We start from the raw sequence: 27,767 nt of genomic DNA, 5'->3' as shown, positions 1-27,767 counted from the left end.
TTACAGGTACTCAAACAACCATATTAATTTTTACATTAATTTTACTACAGCTACAATCAGGGTCTTTTTCTTCGTTTTATATGTGAAGACAATCAGTCACTGGTTTTGTAAACTTTAACATAAACAATGCCGGCAGCCGTCCTCGATTCTTAATAGTGTGTTTTCACATTCCATATTAATAGATTTATTATTTTACAAACATTAATTCAATAAAACAAATTCAGCATTAAAAAATAAATAAATTTTGCTTTCATATTATAATGTATTTCACATACATGTACGCTTACATCTGTGATCTCTCTTTTTCTTTACCATTATAATTAGCTACTTCTATTGTTCCATTTATTATTATGTAAACAACTTCTGTTAATTTTACAACTACCTTCAAGGTCTTATTTTCTTCAGTTTTATATGAACCAGTCGGTCACTGGTTTTACCATCATGGATCATCATTTCCTCGTGTTTAAATATTCTCAGTATTATTAATGTATTATATTGCTCATTTTAAACATAAATTCAAAAAAAAAGAGCATTCAGTACTAAACATAATGAATCTTTTGTACATAAGAGAAATGAGGCTGTTTACGATTATGGTTGACGTTCAAACCCGTCCGAAATCAAGTTTCTATGATCAAAATTTTTATTTTATTTTTGTCGTGTTTGAATAAAATACGTTGAATTAAACTTCATTGAGAAGCTACTTCTGACGGTAACCCTTCATTATGTCTTCAAAAAGACCATTTAAGCAGAGAAAGTGGTGCTAAATGCTCCGCATAAGCACAAGTCTCTCTATCCAAAAAGGGTAATTTCGCAATTCAGGAAATTTCCATGGTCCGGCACTGATCAGGTCGAGGTTGCCAGACTAGAAATACAACCTAACAATGATTTCAATTATTATTATCATTATTATTATTATTTTCATTATTATTACTATTGTTGTTTATTATTATTATTATTAACATTATTATTATTATTACTATCTTATTATTATTATTATTATTATTATTATTATATATTATTATTATTATTATTATTATTTTATTAATATTATTATTATTATTATTATTATTATTATTTATCATTATTAATTATTATTATTATTATTAGGTTTATTACCTCTGGTCAACACGGGACTGACCGATTGCGGACCGCTGAAATTCACCCTTTCCTGGATGAATGAACAACGCTTGTATGCATGAAGACCAGCACCTTTCTGCATCATGTCTCCTTTGAAACATATGAAGGGTCAAATGTCCCAAATTCAAAGAATTTAACAGCATATTAACAGCTAAAAAATAAATAATAAAAATTTTGGCAAACTTCCAGAATTACGTGGTTTTGAGCATTACCCGCAGCGTTAAAGACGGTACCAATAATATTAAAAGCGTCCATTTCTCTTATAATACAAAAGATTCATTGTTTTATTACTGAATGTTTTTTATTGAATTAATATTTATGTATGCAAAATAGCAATACAATTCATTAATATCGTAAAATATTAAAACACGAGAAATGACAAAGCATTGTTTTCCCGATTATAAAACCAGTGACAACTGGTTCTACATATAAAACTGAAAAAATAAGACCTTGGTTGTAGCTGGTAAATATTATGGTTGTTTTAAGTAATATTTAATGTTAATAATGGAACAATAGAAGTAGCTAACGCGATAATGGTAAAAAAAGAGATCCATATGTGGTCAGCATCTTCATTGAATAACTCTCTCATCATCTTTACATAAGAATATAAAGCAACACTTATTTACTGTTCTTATATATTTTAATTAATGTTTATAATTTGTTTTTATTGAATCAATGTCTCGTTGTGCAAAATTAACAATATTGTAGAATTTATTAATAATCATTGGAATATTAGAAGGAGGCAAGAGGCTGCTTGCATTGTTTATGTTAAAGCACAAAGCCGATGACTGATTGGTACTACATATAAAACTGGAAAAAAAATAAGACCCTGAGTTTAGCTGTGTAGTAAAATTAATGTAAAAAATGAATATGGTTTGTGAAGTACCTGTAATGTTATTTAATGTTAATAAATGGAATAACATAAGTAACTAACCATTAATGGTAAAAATGAAACTGCTCGTATGGCAGTACAATGTAGAAAAATATATCATTACTCTCCAGAATGAAAACAACACCTTACTGCTCCTTATATATTAAAAAATTCTAAAAAAAAATATTTTCTGAATAAATAGAGAAAGAAAGAAAGCTGAACACGGATGTAATCAAACCTTATTTCAGCTTTTTTTTTGAGGGATGTACCGAACTAGGTCACTGACCTATTCAGGGGCCTGAGGGCAAAAATTTAATACTCCTGTATATATAAATTCATATAATAAAAAAACTGCCTATCTATTGGACAAATTAAATTGCTTTCGGACCCACGGAGTTTCGGACCACAGAATGCGGATTAGAGAGGTACAACCTGTATTACTGGCATCATTATTATTACTATTATATTATTATTACATTACTATTATTATATCATTTATTACAATGGGGTATGCTATAACGAATCTAATTGGTTCTAGACAACGATTACATTATAGCATTAATTCAATTATGGATTAATCCGTTTCAGGCCCCAAATACAACCCTTACACACAAAATATAATATAAAATTATAAAAATTGTAAAAAGTGCATATATGAATAAACCCCTGAAATAACCAATATCATTAATACTTGTAATAAAAAACAATAAATTGTAAAAAAAAAAATTTTTTTAATAATATTAGTTGTAGGAGTTTAGTTCATTATAGCATTCTCAATTTTATAGGTAAAAACCGTTCGGTTATAGAATATTCGGTAATAGGATCCGTTGATTATAGCATACCCACTAATTATCATTATTATATTCTTTATTATAATTACAACTCTCTTCCTTATTTTTATTGCTACTGTACAGTATTAAAAGTAGAACTTTGATTTAAAAGCAAATCAATTTAATATTATTGATTTAAACAACACCATAATTAAGACATTGTATTACTGTAATTTAAAGTGAATCTTTCCTGTTTGCGCTTCATCAATCTGCATATCATATGAAATGCACACTATTTAAAATTCAGGTCTAATGTTTACCACCAAGGCCTACCTCTGGAATTATTAATCATAGTACAGTAGTAAGTGATAAGGACTGTCTAATAGTTAGTGATAGTTCCTGGTACAGTGGTAATGGTGATGATAAGGACTGCCTGTAGTATTATATGGTGCAGTGATGATAGTAATGAGGAGACTGCTGTATTGATTCTAATTTTGATGGTAATGGTGGTAATAGAGGAGACTACTGTAAATAGTTATGGTACAGTAGTAATAAGGTGATGGTAAGGACTCCTGTGATGGATTATAGATACAGAAATCGGTAATGGTGGTAGTAGGGGAACTAACGCAATGATAGTTATAGTACAAATCTATTGGTATTATTAGAATATGCTGTATTAATTATAATTACAATAATGTGATGAGGACTACTATAGCAATGAATTAATCCTGTGCGTAATGGTGGTAGTGAGGCTTACGTAGTTATAATACAGTAGTAATGGTGGTAGTAGGAACTGCTGTAATGAATTGAGTACAGTAATATTAATTGGTAGTAGGGACAGCCTGTATTGGTTATAATTACTGACAGTAATAACCTAATTATTATTGAGGGACTGTCTGTATTGGTTATAGTACAGTAGTAATAATTTAGTAGTAAAGAGGACTGCCTGTATTAGTTATAATTGCAATGTATGGTGGTGGTAAGGGACTGCCTGTATTTAATTCTCGTCTAGTATCATCATTGGTAGTAGGGGACTCTTACCAGCAACTGGTTATAATGCAATGTATGCATCGTTGATGATGGGGACTTACTGTATTAGTTATAGTACAGTAGTAATGGTGTGGGGACTGCCTGTATTAGTTATAATTACAGGGTAATGGTAGTAGTAGGGGACTGTCTGTATTGATTTATAATTACTGAAGGTAATGGTAATAGTAGGGGACTGCCTGTGGTTATGGTACGGGGTAATATGGTGGTAGTAGGGACTGCCTGTAGTAGTTATAGTACAGTAGTAATGGTGGTAGTAGGGGACTGCCTGTAGTAGTTATAGTACAGAGGTAATGGTGGTAATGAGGACTGTCTAATGGATTATAGTACAGTAGTAATGGAAGGTGGTAGTAGGGGACTGCCTGTATTAGATTTATAGTACACAGAAAATGATAATTGGTAATGAGGACAGCCTGTATTAGTTATAGTACAGTAGTAATGGTGGTAGTAGGGGACTGCCTGTATAAGGATTATAAAATGATAGTAATGGTGGTAATGAGGGACAGCCCTGTTAATAGTTATAGTACAGTAGTAATAAGTGGTGATGAGGGACTGCCTGTATTGGTTATAGTGCAGAGGTAATAGTAATAGGGACTACCTATTCTTATTAGTTATAATTACGGTGAATAGTGAAGTAATTAGGGGACTGCCTGGCAATGGTTATAATTACAGAGGTAATGGTGGTAATGAGGGGACTACCTGTATTAGTTATAGTAGAAGGTAATGGTGGTAGTAGGGACTGCTATGTATTAGTTATAATTACGAAGTAGTAATGGTGGTAATGGGGACTGCCTGTATTAGTTATAGTACAGAGAATAATGGTAGTAGGGACTGCCTGTTAAGTGGTTATAATTACAGTAGTAGTAATGGTGGTGATGAGGGGACTGCCTGTATTAGTTATAATTACAGAGGTAATGGGTGGTGATGGGGACAACCTGTATTAGTTTATAGCATTGGTAATGGTGGTAATGGGGACTGTCTGTATTGGTTATAGTACCAATGGCCAACTGGTGGTGAATGAGGGACTGCTTGTATTGGTTATAGTACAGTATTATTGGTAATAGGGGACTGTCATATTAGTTATAGTACAGTAATACAATGGTGGCCGAAGTAGAGGACTGCCTGTATTAGTTATAGTGCAGTAGTAATGGTGGTAGTAGGGGACTGTCTGTAATAGTTATAGTACAGTAGTAATGGTGGTAATAGGGGACTGCCTGTATTAGTTATAGTGCAAGTAGTAATGGTGGTATTGGGGACGGCCTGTATTGGTTATAGTACAGTAGTAGTAATTGTTAGTAGAGGACTGCCTGTATTAGTTATAATTACAGAGGTAATAAACGTGACCAGGAGACTGCCTGTATTGGTTATAATTTTGTGTGTAAGTAGTGGCAGGACAGCCTGTATTAGTTATAGTACAGTAGTAATGAATTGTTATTAAAGGGAATAACTTCTGTTAATTTAAATTACTGATAGTAATAATTTGTTAATGGGGACAGCCTGTATTAGTTATAGATACAACAGTAGTAATAATTGGTATTAAAGACTATAATGGTTATAGTACAGTAGTAATAATTGGTAATGAGGGACTGCCTGTATTGGTTATAGTACAGTAATACTTGATTAATGTCAAAGGACAGTCTGTATTGGATTATAAATTACAGTAGTAATGATATGGTATTGTGGGGACTACCTTATGGTTATAGTACAATGATAAAGTAATGTATGTGGTGACGAGACTACCTATAGTAGTTATAGTATTGCAGTATTAATAATTGGTAGTAAGGGGACAGCCTGTATTGGTTATAGTACAGTGGTAATGGTGGTAATGAGGGACTGTCTTATTATTGGTTATAGTACCTGATAATATGGTGGTATTAGGGACAGCTGTATTAAGATTCTAAATACAGTAGTAATAATTGGTAATGAGGAACTGCCTGTATTAGTTATAGTACAGTAGTAATGGTAGTAATGAGGGACAGCCTATATAATTCTAATACACAATAGTAATAAGGTGTGTGGGGATGTCTTTATGGATTCTGTGCAGTAGTGAAGACTAAGGTGGTAGTAGGGACAGCCTGTATTGGTTATAGTACAGTAGTAATAATTGTTATTGAGGGACTGCCTGTATTAGTTATAGTACAGTGACCAATAGTGACGAATGAGGACTGTCTGTTAGTTATAGTACAGTAATGGTGGTAATGGGGACTGCCTGTATTAGTTCTCATTACACAATAGTAATGGTGTTAATGAGGGGACTGTCTGTATTAGTTTATAATTACTGTAGTAGTAATGAATTATTATTGAGGAAGCAGCCTGTATTAGTTATAGTACAGTAGTAATGGTGGTAGTAGGGGAGACTGCCGTGAGTTATAGTACAATATTAATGGTGGTAGTAGAGGGACTGTCTGTAATCTGGATTATGATACCCAGTAGTATTATTAATTGTTGAAATGAAAGTTACCTGTATTAGTTATAATTACAGTAGTAATAGTGGTAGTAGGGACAGCCTGTATTGGTTATAATTACTGATGATAATGAATGGTGGTAGTAGAGGACTGCCTGTATTAGTTATAATTACAGTATTAATGTTTAGTAATGGGGAATAACCATATTGGTTATAGTACGGTAGTAATAGTGGAAAATAGAGGACTGCCTGTATTGGTTATAGTACAGTAGTAATGGTGGTAGTAGGGGACTGCCTGTAATGAACTATAACTAGTGAAATGGCCTTCAGGTGAGTAGTAGGGGACTGTACTGTATTAGTTATAGTACAGTAGTAGCGATTGGTAGTGGGGACTACCTACTTATTAGTTATAGTACAGTAGTAATGGTGGTATTGAAGGACTTACTGTAATGGATTCTAGTACAGTAGCAATGAATTTGGTAGTGAGGGGACAGCCTATATTAGTTATAGTACTGTTAGCAATGAGGTGGTAGTAGGGACGGCCTGTATTGGTTATAGTACAGTGAAATATTAATTGGTAAATGAGGGACTGCTATATATTAGTTCATAGGCCTGATATTAATGGTGGTAATGAGGGACAGCATGTATTAGTTATAGTGCAGTAGCAATGGTGTTAGTGAGGGCTGCCTGTACTATTTATAGTGCAGTAGTAATATTAGTAGTACTGATGATGAGGGACTACTATGTATTAGTTATAGTACCCAGTAGTAATGTGGTGGTAGTAGAGAGGACCTTCATATTAGTTATAGTACAGTAATAATTGTGGTGGCCAGGGACTGCCTGTATTGGTTATAGTGCAATGATGGTAATGGTGGTAATGGGGGACCTTCTTATTAGTTATAATTTTGGCTGGCAATGGTGGTAATGAGGGACTGCCTGTACTATTTATAATACAGTAGTAATAGTAGTACAAGTAATGGGGACTGCCTGTATTAGTTATAGTACAGTTTCGCAATAAAGTGACAATAGGACTATATAAATAAATTTATAATTACAGAGTAATGGTAGTAGTAAGGGGACTGCCTGTATTAGTTATAGTACAGTAGTAATGGTGGTGGTGAGATTGCCTGTATTGGTTATAGTACAGTAGTAATGGTGGTAATTAGGGACAGCCTGTATTGAAAAATTCATAGTACAGTGGTAATAGATGAAATAATGAAGGACTGCCTAACTGTTGGTTATGGTACAGTGGTAATGGTGATGAAACTAGGATATTGGTTATAAATCCCTAGTAGTAATGGTGGTAGTAGAGGACTGCCTGTATTAGTTATAGTACAGTAGTAATGGTAGTAGTAGGGGACTGCCTGTATTAGTTATAGTACAGTAGCAATGGTGGTAGTAGAGGACTGCCTGTATTAGTTATAGTACAGTAGTAATGGTAGTAGTAGGGGACTGCCTGTATTAGTTATAGTACAGTAGTAATGGTGGTAGTAGAGGACTGCCTGTATTAGTTATAGTACAGAGGTAATGGTAGTAGTAGGGGACTGCCTGTATTAGTTATAGTACAGTAGTAATGGTGGTAGTAGGGGACTGCCTACTACAACAGGATGTTCGACTCCATGGCTACATGTCACTGTAATCTGTCTCTCAAGGCTGCACAGAAGAGTAACAAGAACAACAAGAACAGGGCGTATTCTCAGAGAATTTAGAATGTGGATCAATGCAGCTTCATTTTTCTGGTGTTCACAACATCTGGCAGGATGGGACCAAGTGCAAGATGCTTTTATGCCAGACTGGTGAAGGTGTTATGTGTACTGAAGCAGCTGTCCTGAAGCTACGCTGCAGCCTTTGTTGAGATGTTGCTTATCCTCTTCAAGGCCGTATTTAGTGGGCAGAGGGTTTATGGGGATGACCCCCCCCCCCCAGGTATTGTTTCCCTATCAGAAAATGTTTAAAGGCCTGAAAGTCAAGAGGAAACAACTACCAATCACCATGTTTTTTTAAGAAAGAACCAGCTACTACCGCTGCCGCTCCACCCTCCTCCTCCCAGCCACCCACCACCTCACCACCCGCCCACCCCACCACCGGCCTCTCGGCCACACACCGCCCCACCACCGGCCTCCCGGCCACACACCGCCCCACCACCGACCTCCCGGCCACACACCACCTCACCACCGGCCTCCCGGCCACACACCACCCCACCACCGGCCTCTCGGCCACGCACCACCACACCATGGGCCTCCTGGCCTTGCACCACCCCATCACCAGCCTCCTGGCCACACACCACCTCACCACCCACCTCCCGGTCCGCACCACCCACCACCCACCTCCACGCACCACCCCACCACCCACCTCCTGGCCACGCACCACCCCACCACCGGCCTCCCGGCCACGCACCACCCACCACTGCTTCACCCTCTTCCACCAGTGATCCTGTTGTGCCCCTATGCTTCAGTAACCTTATGTCTCCCTATGTACAGTGCACCACTTCATCAAGCTCCAAACTTCCATATATGAATGTAAGTACAGTATTGTGACTAAGTTTCTCATACACAGTATAGGCAGTAGGGTCGGGATATATAGCGACTTTATATTACGATTTGTTTTATATCGCGGCTATCAAAATTATCGACATTTTCCTAAATATAGTGATAATTTTTTTTTCGCGAGGGAAATTGTGCAGGATATATTTCAAATTTATCACTACTACCAAAATTATAAAAAATTTCAATATACAGTAGACTCGCAACTTATGCGAGGGTTGCGTTCCTGGGACCTCGGGTAGTCAGAAACACTCCTAAATCACTATATATATATATACAGGTACTCCTCTACTTATGACCTACTCGACTTACTACCACCCGGACATACGACCGCCTCAGTCGTACCAAAAATTTTTCAAATTACGTATTTTCAAGTCCCGACGTTAGTGATTGCGCTGTGTACCGACAAAATTTTTGTTTGTAATTCCCTTTAAAATGGCTGGCAAGCTTAAAAGTGAGTTTTCTGGTGCTGAGAAGAAAAAGAGACACGCATTTTAGATTTTCTATGTATTATTTTCGCATTTTCAACTTACGACCTGGATTTGGGTCCCTAACCCCGTCGTAAGTCGGGGACTGCCTGTACACGTACATATACAATACACTAGAACTCATATATCACTATTGTAATGTGATAGTACAGGTGATTAATTTTTATCTCTTGTGCAAAATATATGACATTTATATTCAAATTATTCACTGTCTTGCAAGGATTCCAGCAATGCAAATTATATTCTCCTAACTTAAGTCTGTGATATAATATAAGATAAAAACTTTTAGCCTAAAACCGCCCAACCCTGGCTGGGAAGATGAGGGGGGGGGAGGTATGGTGATATGTTTGACAGTTGATGCTTATTTATTTATCTGTCCTTAAGAGTAACTAGTTTTTCTCTTATAAAATGTCACTGAACTGACATGGGAGAATATAATTAACATTGCTGGAATTCTTATAAGACAGTGATTAGTTTGAATATGCATTAGCCCCTGTCTTATAGGCAGATGTATTTATATAGATGGGTTAATTACATTAGACTTATATACTGTATCACCCCCTGTAACTTTCCACTAGCTATGAGGTAACATGTTCAGAGCATGTGATAAGGTCTGCCCATGGGAAGTCACGTCACTTAGTGCTGAGCTAAAGGATTAAGTGACCAGCTCTCTGACCACCTATTGCAGGCAGTAGTTTGACATCACTCACTAGAGGAAGACATTATTTAGAGCCATCGTGGATGGTTCCGTCTTCCCTCAAGGGAGGACGTCGGATATATTACCGTTCTCCCTCGACGAATCCCGACTCATTCTCATTCCTCATTTAACATTCATAGATACAGTGATTAAGTCACGGTGATAATCCTTTTGGAAAGTGTACATAGAAACCTTTTATAATAAACACAGAAAAGGAACACATTGGATTTCACTACAGAAGATCCAATAAATTTTGATCTATATTTTTAGTACAGTATGTCTAAAATAAAAGGTAACGTGCTTCTCAAGTGATTGTTACAAGTGGTGACAACCCAGGAAGGTTGTTACATATATGAAAGTTTCACAAGTAACTGTTATATCACACTAACAGTCACCTCAACAGATACACAGTTGGTAAAGGTAGAGATATTATGTTCTCCCCATTACTGTTATATCTGTTACTAAGAGAAGCAAATCATTATAAAAATAAACATGTTATAGTTCGCAATAGACATAAAAATTTTATTTCTAATTAGTAATTTTATGACAGAAGGACAAAATTTTTATCTCTTGTGCAAAATATATGATGTCTGAATTCAAATTATTTGCTGTCTTGCAAGGATTCCAGCAATGCAATTTATATTCAGCTAACTCTAGTCTGTGCCATTTTATGTCAAGCTTAGTCACTTTTATTGGCCTCCAGAACCTAAACCTACTTTCCCCATTGATTATAGGTACAGGTACAGTACAGTAGGGTACGGATATATCGCGAGATAGGGTCCCAGGATGTCTGCTATATACTGTATTTTGCGATATATAATTATATATCGCAAAATACAGTATATAGCAAACATCCTTGGACCCTATCTTGCGATATATCTGTACCCTACTGTACTGTACCTGTATATGAGTGAGCTAAGGTATTACAGTATATAAGTTGCTATTCACGGTTTTGCCAATTCGAACCATTTCTTAAAACCTATCCTTCGCAAATGGCAAGGGTCTACTGTATAGTACAGAGGGACCCCAAATTCGCGGGGTTATTTTCTCAAAATGACTGCGAATCAACGAATAACACTTGCTGACCGGGGGGGGGTACATTTTTACTTGTGTACAAAGAAATGCATATTTCCTTTATTTCTTTTACTTGTACTGTATGTGTGTAGACACACACACACACACACACAAAAACATAATAATTGGAAAATCGTCTCACAAATACTGTAATGAGAAACAGTTATAATAAAAATGTGACAGTGACAGTCTCTCTCTCTCTCTCTCTCTCTCTCTCTCTCTCTCTCTCTCTCTCTCTCTCTCTCTCTCTCTCTCTCTCTCTCTCTCTCTCTCTCTCTCTCTCTCTCTCTCTCTCTCTCTCTCTCTCTCTCTCTCTCTCTCTCTCTCTCTCTCTCTCTCTCTCTCTCTCTCTCTCTCTCTCTCTCTCTCTCTCTCTCTCTCTCTCTCTCTCTCTCTCTCTCTCTCTCTCTCTCTCTCTCTCTCTCTCTCTCTCTCTCTCTCTCTCTCTCTCTCTCTCTCTCTCTCTCTCTCTCTCTCTCTCTCTCTCTCTCTCTCTCTCTCTCTCTCTCTCTCTCTCTCTCTCTCTCTCTCTCTCTCTCTCTCTCTCTCTCTCTCTCTCTCTCTCTCTCTCTCTCTCTCTCTCTCTCTCTCTCTCTCTCTCTCTCTCTCTCTCTCTCTCTCTCTCTCTCTCTCTCTCTCTCTCTCTCTCTCTCTCTCTCTCTCTCTCTCTCTCTCTCTCTCTCTCTCTCTCTCTCTCTCTCTCTCTCTCTCTCTCTCTCTCTCTCTCTCTCTCTCTCTCTCTCTCTCTCTCTCTCTCTCTCTCTCTCTCTCTCTCTCTCTCTCTCTCTCTCTCTCTCTCTCTCTCTCTCTCTCTCTCTCTCTCTCTCTCTCTCTCTCTCTCTCTCTCTCTCTCTCTCTCTCTCTCTCTCTCTCTCTCTCTCTCTCTCTCTCTCTCTCTCTCTCTCTCTCTCTCTCTCTCTCTCTCTCTCTCTCTCTCTCTCTCTCTCTCTCTCTCTCTCTCTCTCTCTCTCTCTCTCTCTCTCTCTCTCTCTCTCTCTCTCTCTCTCTCTCTCTCTCTCTCTCTCTCTCTCTCTCTCTCTCTCTCTCTCTCTCTCTCTCTCTCTCTCTCTCTCTCTCTCTCTCTCTCTCTCTCTCTCTCTCTCTCTCTCTCTCTCTCTCTCTCTCTCTCTCAAGGAAATTACCATCTCTAGAACGAATGGCTCCCTGTCCCGGCCGCAAAAATGTCGGCAACTTTAAAACTACCCACAGAACTTCTTAGGTACATCCAGGGTGTCATCTGCGAATAATAAAGGACCGCGAAATAAAAATCCGCGAACTTGGGGGGCCCGTGTATCTTCCTATAGAATCCATTAAACATCTAATATTCAATTGAATTCCAACATGGCCACCAGTTCTGTACACTGGGATATTTTATAAATTACTGTTTATCACAATTTTACCTGGAAAATTAATTCGTGAATTGTGGGAATAAATTATTGCACTGTACAGCAAATAATGTAACTTACATAGAGAAAGTGGCATCTGGCAGCCCCAGCCAGCACATGTCACTAACTCTGTACTGTACTACACTAATCCAAGTAACACTACCAGGGGCTTCCAGGTAAGAACAAGGTGTTACAGGTAACAACAAGGTGTTTGTCTGTTACTTACCAATAACTCATCCATACTCGTATTCCATTTTTCCAGGTTTATCCTCTTGATGGCGCACTTCTCGGTGCGAGGGATACATAGAGCAGAGTGTACGACAGCTGTGGCGCCAATACCTGTCAAGAGAATATTGCTTTAGGCTTGGTTATGTACTGTACATCATCACAATTCACCTTGCAAAACAAACATCTACAGTACTGTCTTTCATCTTTGATGCCAGTAGTGCACATATGGTGTTTTGATGATGTATCAAGCACACACACATGCACATACTCCACAGCAGAAAAATGTTTCAGCAGTGTTACTGAGTCACAATTAGAGTATTGTACAGTACATTATGCAGTTTACACTGTACTGTTGCTAACCCAACAACTGTACATAAAATACAAGTACATGTAGTTTATCTGACCTCTACACCACACTGGGTCATCTCCTTAACTAGGAGTAACATGTAGCACTAAAAGTGTTAGCACATGGTAGTAGGCAGCTATCAAACAGGGAGGAACTGGGAAGATATTGGAAGCATAATGTGTTGTCTAATGGTAGACCCTGCTGCCATACTGTATGTGACCAAGACCGAGGTTGATGATCTGACTTTCTGCCTCATTGACACACAATTGCAGGGTCTCAATTGTTTCCCTCACAATGCAGCACAGCACAACACAACATACATATATTGTTTCTTACAATTAATCTTATTTTTTATGATCCTTTATTATTATTATTATTATTATTATTATTATTATTATTATTATTATTGTAATTATTATTATTATTATTATTATTATTATTATTATTATTATTATTATTATTATTATTATTATTATTATTATTGCAGTATAGTCTGGATTTACGCGGTCAAATGAACCCGTGGAGGTCCGCGTAAAACAAGAAACGCGTTAATGAAATAACAGAATATATGGGATTAATTGCAATAGAGACTGGGCCGACCCCCAAACTCCACTTTTTCCGACACAATACGTACCTTGTAGTCAGAGAAATATCAATAATATTAGGTTTTTAACACTTACATAAGAAGAAGAGATGGCTGGGCACACGGGGATGGGGGGTTGGTTCCGAGGCAGAGGGCGGATTATTGGCCCTCACTTGTATCACTTGTATCAATTGGATCACTATCCACCACAGAGGCTTGCAGGGCCTCTTTGTCAAACCCCTCAAAGTCCATATCCTCACTATAACTATCACTATCACTGACTTGGGCCGGCTGTGGTGGGTGGCGTGTGAAGAACTCGGTAATGTTTTGATGACTGGGCGACCTTGTGCGCACCCTGCCTGCGCCGCTTCCCGCGTAAATGACCTAATTTACTGTGTAATTAAAACATTTCATTCTGGCAAAGCACCGCGTAAATGACCAAACGCGTTAACAAAAACTGCGTAAATCTAGACTATACTGTATTATATTTTTATTTAATTTTTTTTTATTAATTATCATAATTACAGGGGGTCCCCAACTTAAGAATGTCTGCCGATACAAACGAGGTTAAACTTTAAATTTACAGTATTTTATTTACCTGATGACTAGTTATTTTTACCTTCATTTACTGTATTTTGGTATGATATGGTGGGATTTTAAACATTGTTCTGTAAATACAATTTGCACAAAGCATGTTTTATGACTTACGTACACTTCCGAATTAAGAACGACCTCAGGAACAGAACCCATTCGTAACCCTGGGACGCCCTGTATTATTATTATTAGTGATATCTCCATTAGCTAGGACAACTGGTGCAGAGCACTTCCGGGAATGAGAGATTTCTGGGTAACGAGACGACTCTTTCAATGCCGGAAAGTATCCCTCATCCCCGGAATTTTCCAGGTAACAGAAAAATGTTCTTGGAAGTTTCAGAAATTGTCCATCACATAATCTCTCAAACCCGAAGATAAATTCCCCCATCCCCGGAATTTTCCAGAAAAATGTGCCACTCGGAAAATCGTTCCCAAAGCCTGAATTTTCCAGAAAATTCAGACTTTGGGTTCCGAGAAATTTCAATTCAAGCTAGCGGAGAGTTCTGGGTTTGAGGGATTCCGGCTAATGGAGATACGTATTACAGTATTTTTGCCCCCCAGGCTCAGATGTGGGTCATTGACCTGTGACCTGGTGGGTTAATCCCATAAAAAAAAATACACAAGGGTTGGCACCATACACAAGGGTTGGCACCATACACAAGGGTTGGCACCATAATGAATCTATCAGACAAAAGCTGAGAAACAGCACACATACACAGTAACTATTATAGTGAGTACAATACATAATTTATGGAGCTATAGCCCGGACCTGCCACCACAAATGTGGCCTGTGACTCTGAGAAACCCATTCCCACTGCCCGCACGCAGCTGTAACCAAGGAAACACACCCCTACATAAAGGACAAGGAAGTCCTTTCCTCAGATTTGTGAGAGTACGGGCCGGTCACCTTGAAAAACTGAATAAAAGGGGCCTGTACAAAGCAGTTCAGGAGACAGAATCCAACTGCAGTTAGACTCATACTCAGGTGCAAGACGTGACCCAGGCAGGGGATGAGGACCACTCCCGCAGCTGTGAGCCGGCAGGTCCCGGCAGGTCACAAAGTCTCCACTCTGCTGAGCCTCCCACATGTTACACTTGACTCACTGTCAGAGCTATCCATAGGGTGAATCCTGTAGTAGGAAGTGTATCTACGTCATGTTTATGTCCGGGTGTCATTCTCTGGTCATAATCTGTCTCTGGTAACAACAATGTGTGTTACTGTGTGCCGTGTTCATTCAGTTAACTAATAAATAGTTGTTTACAAGGTTACCTCTTAGATCATATTAATGATATAAACTTGTGTCACAATCCCTCCTCCTATAACTCTCACTATAATGATGCCAATGATGTCACAGGGACCCATTACAATGGTGCCAACAGCAGTAATTACATAACCATACACAAGGGTTAGCATCATATGCAAAATAACCTAACCTAACCCAACCCTACCCCACCTAACCCAACCCCACCCCACTTGCCAGCAACCCCACCCCACTAGCACAACCCCACCCCACCTAGCACAGCCCACCCCACCTAACACAGCCCCACCCCACCTAACACAACCCTGCCCACCCCACAACCCCAGCCCACCCCGCCAGCAGCCCCACCCCACCTAGCACAGCCCCACCCCACCTAGCACAGCCCTGCCCACCTAGCACAGCCCTGCCCACCCCTGGCACAGCCTGCCACCTAACACGGCCCCTGCCCCACCCCTGGCCACAGCCCTGCACCCCACCTAACACAACCCCTGCCCCCCCCCTGGCACTGACCCTGCCACCCTGAGCCACTGGCCACTGCCCGCCTGGCAGCCCTGCCCCCACCCTAGCTCGGCCCACTGCCCCACTGGCACGGCCACACACACCCCTGGCTCGGCCCTGCCCCACCCTGGCACGGCCACCACACACCCCTGGCACAGCCCTGCCCACCTAGCAGCCCTGCCCACCTAGCACAGCCCTGCACCCACCTAGCTCAGCCCTGCCACACAACACAGCCCCTGCCCACCTAACACAGCCCTGCCCACCTATAACACAACCCTGCCCACCTGCTCCAGCCCTGCCACCTAACACAACCCCTGCCCACCTAACACAGCTACCCCACCTAACACAACCCTGCCCACCTAACACAGCCCTGCCCCACCTAGCACAACCCCTGCCCCACCTAGCACAGCCCCTACCCCACCCCTAACACAACCCTACCCCCTGCCTGACGGCGGCGCAGCACTAGCACAGCCTACACCTAGCACAGCCCTGCACCACCTAACACAGCCTACCCACACCTAGCATTTCACCCCACCTAGCAAGCATGCCTCACTTGCTCAACCCTGCCCCACACCTAGCACAGCCCTGCCCACCTAACTCAGCCCTGCCACCTAGCACAGCCTGCCACCTAGCACAGCCTACACCACCTAACACAACCCTGCCCCACCTAGCCCAAGCATGTACCTCACCCAGGCTCAACCTACCCCACCTAGCACAACCCTACACCTAACTCAGCCTGCCACCTAACTCAGCCCCTGCACCACCTAGCACAGCACCACCACCTAACACAACCTGCCCACCTAGCAAGCATACACTCACTTAACTCAGCCTGCACCACCTAGCAACCCTGCCCACCTAACACAGCCCCTGCCCCACCTAGCACAACCCCTGCCCCACCTAGCACAACCCCTGCACCACCTAACACAACCCTGCACCTGGCACAGCCCTGCACCTAACTCGGCCCTGCACCACCTAGCACAGCCCTGCCCACACCTGGCACAGCCTGCCCCACCTGGCACAGCCCACTGCCCACCTGGCACGGCCACTGCCACCTGGCACAGCCTGCCACCCCTGGCACAGCCTGCACCCCACCTAGCAGCCCTGCCCACCTAGCACAGCCCCTGCCCACCTAACACAGCCCTGCCACAGCACAGCCCTGCCCACCTAACACAGCCCTGCCCCACACAACACAGCCCTGCCACCTAGCACGGCCTGCCCGCCTGGCACAGCCTGCCCCTGGCACGGCCTGCCCACCTGTGCAGCCCTGCCCACCTGGCACAGCCCTGCCCCGCCTAGCTCGGCCTGCGCCGCCTAGCGCAGCCCTGCACCACCCTAGCTCCGGCCCCTGCACTTGCCTGGCACAGCCCTGCCCCACCTAGCCTGGCCCTACACCTGTGGCATGACCTACTGCCTGGCACGAGCCCTCTGCACCTGGCACTGGCCACTGCACCTGGCACAGCCCTGCCCACTAGCACAGCCCTGCCACACAAGCACAGCCTGCCCACCTAACACAGCCCTGCCACCTAGCACGGCCCTGCCACCTAGCACGGCCCTGCACCCACCTAACCCAAGCATACTCACTTGCTCAGCCCTGCCCACCTGCTTTCAGCCTGCCCACCTAACTCAGCCTGGCACACACAGCCCCTGCACACCTAGCACAGCCTGCCACCTAACACAGCCTGCCCACCTAACTCCCGGCCCCTGCCCACCTAACTCAGCCCTGCCCACCTAGCTCAGCCCTGCACTTGCACCTGGCAGCCCTGCGCCGCCACAACACAGCCTGCCACACCTGGCACAGCCCTGCCCACCTAGCTGGCCCCTGCCCCGCCCCTAGCACGGCCCTGCCCCACCTAGCTCAGCCCTGCCCACCTAACACGGCCTGCCCACCTGCATGACCCTGCCACCTGGCTCCGGCCTGCCCCACCCTGGCTCGGCCCTGCACGCCTGGCACGGCCCTGCGCCGCCTGGCACAGCCCTGCCCCACTAGCACGGCCCTGCACCCGCCTGGCTCAGCCCTGCCCACCTAGCTCAGCCCTGCCCACCTAGCTCAGCCCTGCCCCACCTAGCACGGCCCTGCACACAACACAGCCCCTGCCCACCTGGCACGGCCCTGCACCACCTAGCTCAGCCCCTGCCCCACCCCTGGCAGAGCATGCCTCACCCTGAGTCTGGCCCTAACACAACCCTACACCACCTAACACAACCCTACCCCACCTAACACAACCCTACACCACCTAACTCAACCCTACCCCACCTAACCCAAGCATACCTCACCTAATCTAGCCTACCCCACCTGACCTAATCCAGCCTAACCATATAGCTAGTAATAGTAACACTATTTGTACAGTAACTGATAATAATTATGATAATTAGCCACCAATGTAAAGATGAGGACAATAATTGATGATAATTACAGTAAAACTCTGCTAAGGCGGACCCCTCTAAAGTGGGACAAAATTAATTGAAAAATAAATAAATTGTTGTAACATGAGATGCTCCCCCACAAATATGAACTGAAAATGGAATTTCAAAGCACTCAGACACAGAGTGACTGCAAGCCTCTTGCAGTGAAAGGCATGTCCAGCTGGATCTGCCTTCCATTTTTGGGGGGTAAGTGTACAGTTCTTTGTGTACATTACTTTTTATTAATTCATTTTTATTAAAAACGTGTATTTCATCCATAAAATTTGGACACATTGGTGTTGTACTTGTTTTTTGTTTTGTTTTAAATAAAGGTATCTTTTTTATTTGCTCTTATCCCAGACACCCCTTCACCCCCATTTAGTCCGCCTTAGAAAGGTTCTACTGTAGTTATAAATTATTCCATACTGATAGGCAGATTAGGAAAGAAGACGGGGTAACAATCAATGTTGGATAATTTGAAGGTGAAATAAATAATGAAATAAAAACTGAACTGAATACAGAAACAATTTGGATGGGATTAACCTACGGAAGGGAAAAATTAATCACAGGAGTAATATATAGACCTCCTAATCCTGATAGGGTAAATTAACAACTTATTTGGGATGAAATGCGCAGGTCATCCAGACATAGCAAAATCTGTATTGTACAGTAAGATCTCATATTTCGCGCGATTTCATTTCGCGTTCTTTAATTTCACGAGCACTACCTAATGTAACCAAGTCTTATATTTAGCATAAAGTATTGTGAGTTTCGCGAGATCCAGTCAGCTGAACGCGAGATCCAGCCAGCTGAATGCTGTAATATTTTATGTTGCAGCATAAGTATGTTTTTTGGTTGGAATAATGACGAACAATCTTTGGACTGGTGCGAATAAGGAGCAAAAACTGAACAAAAAGTCAACAAATAATCGAACACAAAAGTTAGTAATTTTTTTAATATCAAAATGTACTGTATACAATACAGTACAGTACTGTATTTTATAGTTTTGTAGTACAGGTAGTTCTGCTATAACGCAATAATTGTGTTCTCGTAAAATATCGTGTTATAGAAAATCGCGTAATAGAAATAACAGGGCTTATGGAGAAAATAGGGTTAGGTGCAGATTACTCGAAATCGAAAAAATTTAGTAGTTAGCCTAACACAAAGGATAGCACAGTCTAAATAAATGTTACATTCATATCTAATAATGAAATCATACAGTAAATGTAACACTTTACTTGATGGGGGAGAAGGGTGATTTTGAGGTTGATAAAATCGAGCTTCTCTTCAAGTGTTATATCCTTTCTTTTACGATCATCACCGGGAATTCTATCACCAGAACGCTTCTTGTTGATATTCTTCTTTACTATATTCACAGTTAATACTGTACCACAAAATTGGAGAAATAGTAAGCAAAAATCGCGTTATAGCAAACAAGCGTTCGCGTTATACAAATATCGTTCCTAATTCATAAATCGCGTTAGAGCAAATTCGCGTTATCAAAACACGCGTTATAGCAGAACTCACTGTATACAATATGCGATAAAATAAGAAAAATGAAGAGCATGGGTGTGTATGTGTGGGAAGTGTACATCTGTATTGAGGTAGCGAGCTGTAACTGGCCAGCCACACTCTCCCTCCCCCAGTGTGACATCAGGGCAGACAGGCAGCAGCCACACACTTCTCTTGAATCAGTTTCATGACTGCCCGGGTGAAATGTGTCGCCTTTATACTGTATCAGTATATGTGAAGAATACAGTAAATAAATATATTTATAATAAGTAAAATAAATAAATATTGGGTTGCCTTTTGGCAATTACACGGGACACGAGACAAAACAACTGGCCACCATCTTGTATGGCGTCACAGCCCTCATAACAGTTAACCCCGCACCATCCTAGCGACCGCCCGGGCTGCCATTGTGTGTTTTTTGGGTGGTGCTACCGCCTGTTGAGTCAAGATAGTGGCCTCTACCTCTACTGGGGGTCCTACTGGTGCTGGTCGGGGTGGGACAGACCCACCTAAGAGGCCAAATAAGGAAAAGGAGAAGCGGGACTATCATAAGGGAGTTTAGTTTGCCAAGTACTCGATGCAAGATAAGCATCGTGTGATTAAGTTACTTGAGGAAGGCCTAAAAACTAGTACGATAAGAAAGATTACTGGTTTTCAGGAAAGCACAATCAGGTCAATAAAGGCAGAATTTGTATCATTTGGAGGTTATAAATGAGAAAATCAGAGGTTGATGTAGAGTGGCCCGTCTATATTGTTATTTTTACCATTAGTTTATGTACAGTAAGTCCTCGCTTAACGTCGGGGTTACGTTCCTCAAAACGCTATGTTATACGAAACAACGTTAAGCGGATCAATTTTCCCCACAAGATAAAATACGGGAGTTACGTTCCTGAACTTCCCTTTGTCCCGTGAAATACATTACATATACAGAAAATTTTTGCCATATCTATAGAAAATAATGCATACATATACAACTACTAAGTTTGTATTGGTACTCACCGATGGGCGGAGGTGGTAGAGTGAGTGTGTGGTGGGTAGTGCAGCAGAGGAGGAGGGTGGGAGCAGCAGAAAGGAGTGAGGAGAGATGTGGGGAGCAGGGCAGAAGAGGGGAGGGTGGGAGCAGAGGAGGAGGAGGGTGGGAGCAGATGAGGGGGCAGGAGGAGGTGGGAGCAGAAGGAGGGAGGTGGGAGCAGATGAGGAGGGTGGGGAGCAGAGGAGGAGACAGAGGAGGAGGGGGCAGCAGAAGGAGGGTGGGAGAAGAGGAGGAGGGTGGGAGCAGAAAGGAGGGAGGGTGGGAGGAGGGTGGGAGCAGAGGAGGAGGGTGGGAGCAGAGGAGGAGGGTGGGGAGCAGAAGGAGGAGGGTGGGGGGGAGGAGGTGGGGAAGAGAGGAGGAGGGAGAGGAGGAGAGAGGAGGAGGGTGGGAGCAGCAGAGGGAGGAGGGTGGAGCGGAGGAGGAGGTGGGAGCAGAAGGAGGAGGGTGGGAGCAGAGAGGAGGGAGGAGGTGGAGAGCAGGGAGCGGGAGGAGGAGGGATGGGAGCAGAGGAGGGTGGGAGCAGAAGGGAGGAGGGGTGAGGAAGAGGAGGAGGGTGGGAGCAGCAGAAAGGAAGGAGGGTGGGAGCAGAGGAGGAGGGTGGGAGCAGAAGGAGGAGGGGTGGGAGCAGAAAGGAGGAGGGTGGGAGCAGAAGAGGAGGGTGGGGGGAGAGGAGGGTGGGAGCAGGAGGAGGGGTGGGAGCAGCAGAAGAGAGGGTGGGAGCGGAGAGGAGGGTGGGAGCAGAGGAGGGAGGGTGGGAGCAGAAGGAGGGTGGGAGCAGAGGAGGAGTGGGAGCAGGAGGAGGTGGGAGGAGGAGGAGGAGGAGGGGAGGAGCAGAGGAGGTGGGAGCAGAGGAGGAGGGTGGGAGAGAAGAGGAGGGTGGGAGCAGAGGAGGAGGGTGGGAGCAGAGGAGGAGGGTGGGAGCAGGGGAGGAGGAGGAGGGAGGAGCGAGAGGGAGAGGGAGGAGGGTGGGAGCAGATGGAGGAGGGTGGGGAGCAGAGGAGGAGGAGCAGAGGGGAGGGTGGGGCCCAGGAGGAGGAGGGTAGGGCCCGGAGGAGGAGGGTGTGGAGGAGGGTGGGAGGAGGAGGAGGTGGGAGCAGAGGAGGGAGGTGGGAGCGGAGTGGGAGCAGAGGAGGGAGGGTGGGAGCAGAAGGAGGAGGGTGGGAGAGCAGAGGAGGAGGGTGGGGAGCAGAGGAGGAGGGTGGGAGCGAGGAGGAGGGGTGGGAGCAGAGGAGGAGGAGGGTGGGAGCAGAGGAGGAGGAGCAGAGGAGGAGGGGTGGGAGCAGAGGAGGAGGGTGGGAGCAGAGGGAGGAGGTGGGGGCAGAGGAGCAGAGGAGAGGGTGGGAGCAGAGGAGGAGGGTGGGAGCAGAGGAGGAGGGAGTGGGAGCAGAGGAGGAGGGTGGGAGCAGAGGAGGAGGTGGGGGAGGAGGAGGAGGAGGGGTGGGAGCAGAGGAGGAGGGTGGGAGAGAGGAGGTGGGAGCAGGAGGAGGAGGGTGGGGCAGGAGGAGGAGGGGTGGGAGAGGAGGGAGGGAGGAGGGTGGGAGCAGAGGAGGAGGGTGGGAGCAGGGAGGAGGAGGAGAGGAGGGTGGGAGCAGAGTGGGGAGCAGGAGGAGGGAGGAGGTGGGAGCAGAGGAGGAGGGTGGGAGCAGAGCAGAGGAGGAGGGTGGGAGCAGAGGAGGAGGGGAGGAGGGTGGGAGCAGGAGGAGGGTGGGAGCAGGAGGAGGAGGGTGGGAGCAGAGGAGGAGGGTGGGAGCAGATGAGGAGGGGTGGGAGCAGAGGAGGAGGGTGGGAGAGGTGGAGGAGGAGGTGGGAGCAGGAGGGAGGGGGGGAGGGAGGAGGGAGGGTGGGAGCAGAGGAGGAGTGGGAGCAGAGGAGGAGGGTGGGAGCGGAGGAGGAGGGTGGGAGGGGAGGAGGAGAGGGGGGGGAGCGGAGGAGGAGGAGGGTGTGGGAGCGGAGGAGGAGGTGGGAGGAGGAGCAGAGGAGGAGGGTGGGAGCAGAGAGGAGGGGAGCAGAGGAGGAGGTGGGAGCGGAGGAGGAGGTGGGAGCAGAGGAGGAGGGTGGGAGCAGAGGAGGGTGGGAGCAGAGGAGGAGGGTGGGAGCAGAGGAGGAGAGGAGGGAGGGTGGGAGCAGAGGAGGAGGTGGGAGCAGAGGAGGAGGGTGGGAGCAGAGGGAGGAGGGTGGGAGCGGAGGAGGAGGGTGGGAGGAGTGGGAGCAGAGGAGGAGGGTGGGAGCGGAGGAGGAGGGTGGGAGCAGAGGAGGAGGGTGGGGAGCAGAGGAGGAGGGTGGGAGCAGAGGAGGAGGTGGGAGCAGAGAGGAGGTGGGAGGCGGAGGAGGAGGGTGGGAGCAGAGGAGGAGGGTGGGAGCGGAGGAGGAGGAGTGGGAGCAGAGGAGGAGGGTGGGGAGGAGGAGAGGGTGGGAGGCGGAGGAGGAGGGTGGGAGCAGAGGAGGAGGGTGGGAGCAGAGGAGGAGGGGGAGGAGGGTGGGAGCGGAGGAGGAGGGTGGGAGCGGAGGAGGAGGGTGGGAGCGGAGGAGGAGGGTGGGAGCAGAGGAGGAGGGTGGGAGCAGAGGAGGAGGGTGGCGAGTCACTGAGACTGTGACGAGCCGAGAGCGTAGCACGGCCAGAAAAGACATAAAATGACATAGTATCGGATCGCCGGGTCTTTAAAGTTTAGCGACGTAGTACTGAAACAACATTAAGCGCGGACTTACTGTATTTGCATTTGGCGCAATTTTTCCCAGTCAATATTACTCATGAAATACAAGATCTTACTGTAGGCAATTTTAACTTTAATCTAATAGATTGGACCGACCTTATGGGTAACTCAGATTCAGAGGTCTTTCTTGAAACAGTTCAGGACTGTTTCCTGAGTCAACATATAACCGAACCCACCCTGAGTAATACTATACAGTGATCCCTCGGTTAACAAACGCCTCGGTTAACAAAATTTCGGTTAACGAATTACCTTCCATAAGATTCTTCGCTTCAGTTAATGAAAAAATTTCGGTTAACGAATTCCTTAGGAATTTTTCCCAACATGTTTTTGGCTGCTCACCAGCTGTAGTATTAGTCCGCCAATACAGTAATCGGTTTTAGGGCTTAAATTCGTTACCATTTGAGTAAATATCAAGAAGGTTGTACTATTCAATAATTTTCCAAGTCTTATATTAAAGTTTTTAGTCATTTTAACAATTATTTAACATAATTGAAGTACAGGGAACTAGTTTTTAGCGTGCCAAACAGCCACTCAACACACCCAAAATGGCGTCAGTGTGTGTCCTTGCTCTGTGGAGGAAGCTTCTTGCTTGAGACTCTCTTGAACATAAACTATTTTTACATTTTACAGTACAATTATTGGTCATTCTGAAGTTTATTTTACATATTGACAATATATAATGCAGTGCAGTGTTCATTTAAAGAAAATAATCTTGAATTACACCAAGTGAACTTAAATTTTATGGGTGAAATGGCGGCATGGGGTGACTTCTCTTCCACCCCAAGGCCTTCTCTTCTCCCTTCTCCTCCACCCCCATTCTAATTCCCATCATCATCATCATCAACCAGGAGCCTTCTGCATGCACACCTCAAAGTAAGTGTACTTTACTGCATTTATTTTTAGTTTGTATGTAATTTTCGGTGAGCTGGAACCAATTACCCAAAATCCCATTGAAACAATGGTTTCGGTTAACGAACGACTTTCTGGAACGAATTGTGTTCGTTAACCGAGGGACCACTGTACTCGATTTAGTTCTGTCAAACAGATAAAGCCTCATTAGTAATGTCGAGGCAGGGAACAAACTTGCCAACAGCGATCACAAAGTAATAAGATTCAAATTAGAATATAATGTCAGCTGCAAGGAAAATTCCATTAAAGTCCCAGATTTCAGAAGGGCAAACTTTGATAGTTTGAAGAGGCAGCTGAGAGAAGGGGTATCACGCTTGGGGGGGAATTACATGACCTCAAGAGAGGGTGTAAATAATGTGACCTCACATAATGCACCTGCGCAGAGTGACCCAACTTTATCAGGTGACCTGACCACGATAACTTTACAAAACATGACTGCTGAGGGTGACCTGACCACGAGATATGAGGTTGACAAATTCCATAACAATGACCCCAAATGGAGAAATAGTTATTTAAAGAATATTATCAAACAAAGAAAGGCTATAGGGAAGAGAATCAATCGTGGTGAAGTTTACCTCCGAGATTATTATAAAGAAAAGCAAAGAGGAATAATGAACTAAAACAGCGAGAGAAGCAAAGTTAAACCCCAAAGGATTCAATCAAATGAATCAAACTAAAATATGAGACAAAACTGGACCAATACAGTCAGATATTGGCGAGCTAACTGATAACGACAGAGAAATGAACAATAATCTGAACAGATATTTTTCAAGAGTATTCACAGTACAGTACATAAGGGAGATTTTAACTTGTCTGATCATATAGTTTGAAGTCTTTAAATATGTCTCAGGTAGTAACCACATATTTATTTGTTAAACAACTTAGGAAAATAATTATAAATCAACAAATAACTGTAGTGTGAAACCTCTGTTTAACACACTACAGGTGTACCATGAAAACTGATGCCCCAATAACTGCTCATTATACATAAGGGAAATATCCCTCAAGTTTCATTGATACCCCATAGATCTGATGATCAGAAGAGAGACAGAGCTATTTTGAATCTGGCGGGCGGTGGCGTAGCGCAAAATCTTGCCACCATTGGGCTCTGCTCGCTGCCCTGACTCATTCCTGCCTGTGTCATGTGTCTCTGATTTCATGTTTTTTTGTTACAATAAAGCCTCGACTAACGACATTTTATCTAACAACAAACCTTGGTTAATTTAGGACCCGATTCAGTTTACACCATTATTTTATTTGTATTTATGACAAAGACAGAATTTCATAAAAAATCAAAATTTTATATAAATAATAACTAATTCCCGGTACGTATTATACAAATATAAGTTTTAAAATACACATCTTGCGCTTGGAAGCTGCAGGGCTTGTGACTGGTGAAGCCAGTATAAACAGTCACAACTTGGCGTGCCTTTTGTTTTCACACATCTGAACAGTAACAGGAGAAAAACATTCTCAGATTTCTTACAGCATTTATGGTGTCCCTATTCAATGAGCAAGACAGCAAGTGATGGAAGTGCTGGTTCAAAAGCTAAAAGAAAGTGTATAAGCTTAGCCGAGAAACTAGATGTGTTAAAACGACATGAAAAAGGTGAGAGGTCTGTGGATATTGCGTGCTTTGAGGATTGCAGAATCAACAGTGAAACTATCTGTAAGAAGCAATGAACATATTTTCTGAAGTCGATCCATTAACAGAAAGAAGCATTAAAATTAACAGAGACGTGAAAAAACACATATGACCTCTACATAAAATGTATAATGAGAAAAGAAAGCGGCTGTGAAAGGTTCTTTGACAGCTTTATTATTCAAAGGCCTAAACCACCAACTTCAGCTACACCATCAACTTCAGGTACAGCTACACCATCAACTTCAGCTACACCATCAACTTCAGGTACAGCTACACCTTCAACTTCAGGTACAGCTACACCATCAACTTCAGGTACAGCTACACCTTCAACTTCAGGTACAGCTACACCAACAACTTCAGGTACAGCTACACCTTCAACTTCAGGTACAGCTACACCATCAACTTCAGGTACAGCTACACCAACAACTTCAGGTACAGCTACACCATCAACTTCAGGTACAGCTACACCAACAACTTCAGGTACAGCTACACCATCAACTTCAGGTACAGCTACACCATCAACTTCAGGTACACCTACACCATCAACTTCAGGTACAGCTACACCATCAACTTCAGGTACACCTACACCATCAACTTCAGGTACAGCTACACCAACAACTTCAGGTACAGCTACATCATCAACTTCAGGTACAGCTACACCTTCAACTTCAGGTACAGCTACATCATCAACTTCAGGTACAGCTACACCTTCAACTTCAGGTACAGCTACACCATCAACTTCAGGTACAGCTACACCAACAACTTCAGGTACAGCTACAACATCAACTTCAGGTACAGCTACACCAACAACTTCAGGTACAGCTACACCATCAACTTCAGGTACAGCTACACCATCAACTTCAGGTACAGCTAACCATCAACTTCAGGTACAGCTACACCATCAACTTCAGGTACAGCTACACCATCAACTTCAGCTACAGCTACCATCAACTTCAGGTACAGCTACACCATCAACTTCAGGTACCTACACCATCAACTTCAGGTACAGCTACCATCATCAACTTCAGCTACAGCTACACCATCAACTTCAGCTACACCATCAACTTCAGGTACAGCTACACCATCAACAAGCTACAGCTACACCATCAACTTCAGCTACACCATCAAATTTAACATCAGCAATAGGTTCAGCAACAGCTATGACATCTTTATGGAAAGCTACAGCTTCAGCCAGAGTTGAACCTACAGCTTCAGCCAGTTGAACCTACAGCTTCAGCCAGAGTTGAACCTAGCTTCAGCCAGGTTGAACCTACAGCTTCAATGAGTTGAACCTACAGTTTCAGCCAGTCGAACCTACAGCTCAACCAGGTCCGAACCTAAACTTCAGCCAGAGTTGAACCTACAGCTTCAGCCAGAGTTGAACCTACAGCTTCAGCCAGAGTTGAACCTACAGCTTCAGCCAGAGTTGAACCTACAGCTTCAGCCAGAGTTGAACCTACAGCTTCAGCCAGAGCTTCAGCCAGAAGTTGAACCTACAGCTTCAGCTTCAGCCAGAGTTGAACCTACAGCTTCAGCCAGAGTTGAACCTACAGCTTCAGCCAGAGTTGAACCTACAGCTTCAGCCAGAGTTGAACCTACAGCTTCAGCCAGTTGAACCTGCAGCTTCAAG

General features: G+C 43.8%; 1 protein-coding gene across 1 annotated transcript in view; it reads right to left on the bottom strand.

The window, feature by feature from the left end:
- Positions 1 to 12,591: 12,591 nt before the first annotated feature.
- Positions 12,592 to 27,767, bottom strand: part of LOC121860899 (serine/threonine-protein kinase OSR1-like) — a 35,079-nt gene continuing 19,903 nt past the window's right edge. The window contains exon 2 of the mRNA XM_042358263.1: positions 12,592 to 12,755. Coding sequence (XP_042214197.1) covers positions 12,607 to 12,755 — 149 coding nt within the window. The 3' untranslated portion in view covers positions 12,592 to 12,606. The remainder of the gene's footprint in view (positions 12,756 to 27,767) is intronic.

This window comes from Homarus americanus, unplaced genomic scaffold (assembly GCF_018991925.1).
Source record: "Homarus americanus isolate GMGI-L3 unplaced genomic scaffold, GMGI_Hamer_2.0 scaffold52806, whole genome shotgun sequence".
NCBI lineage: Eukaryota > Metazoa > Arthropoda > Malacostraca > Decapoda > Nephropidae > Homarus > Homarus americanus.
The sequence above is the reverse complement of the archived record's forward strand: the minus strand, read 5'-3'. Positions and strand labels throughout refer to the sequence as shown.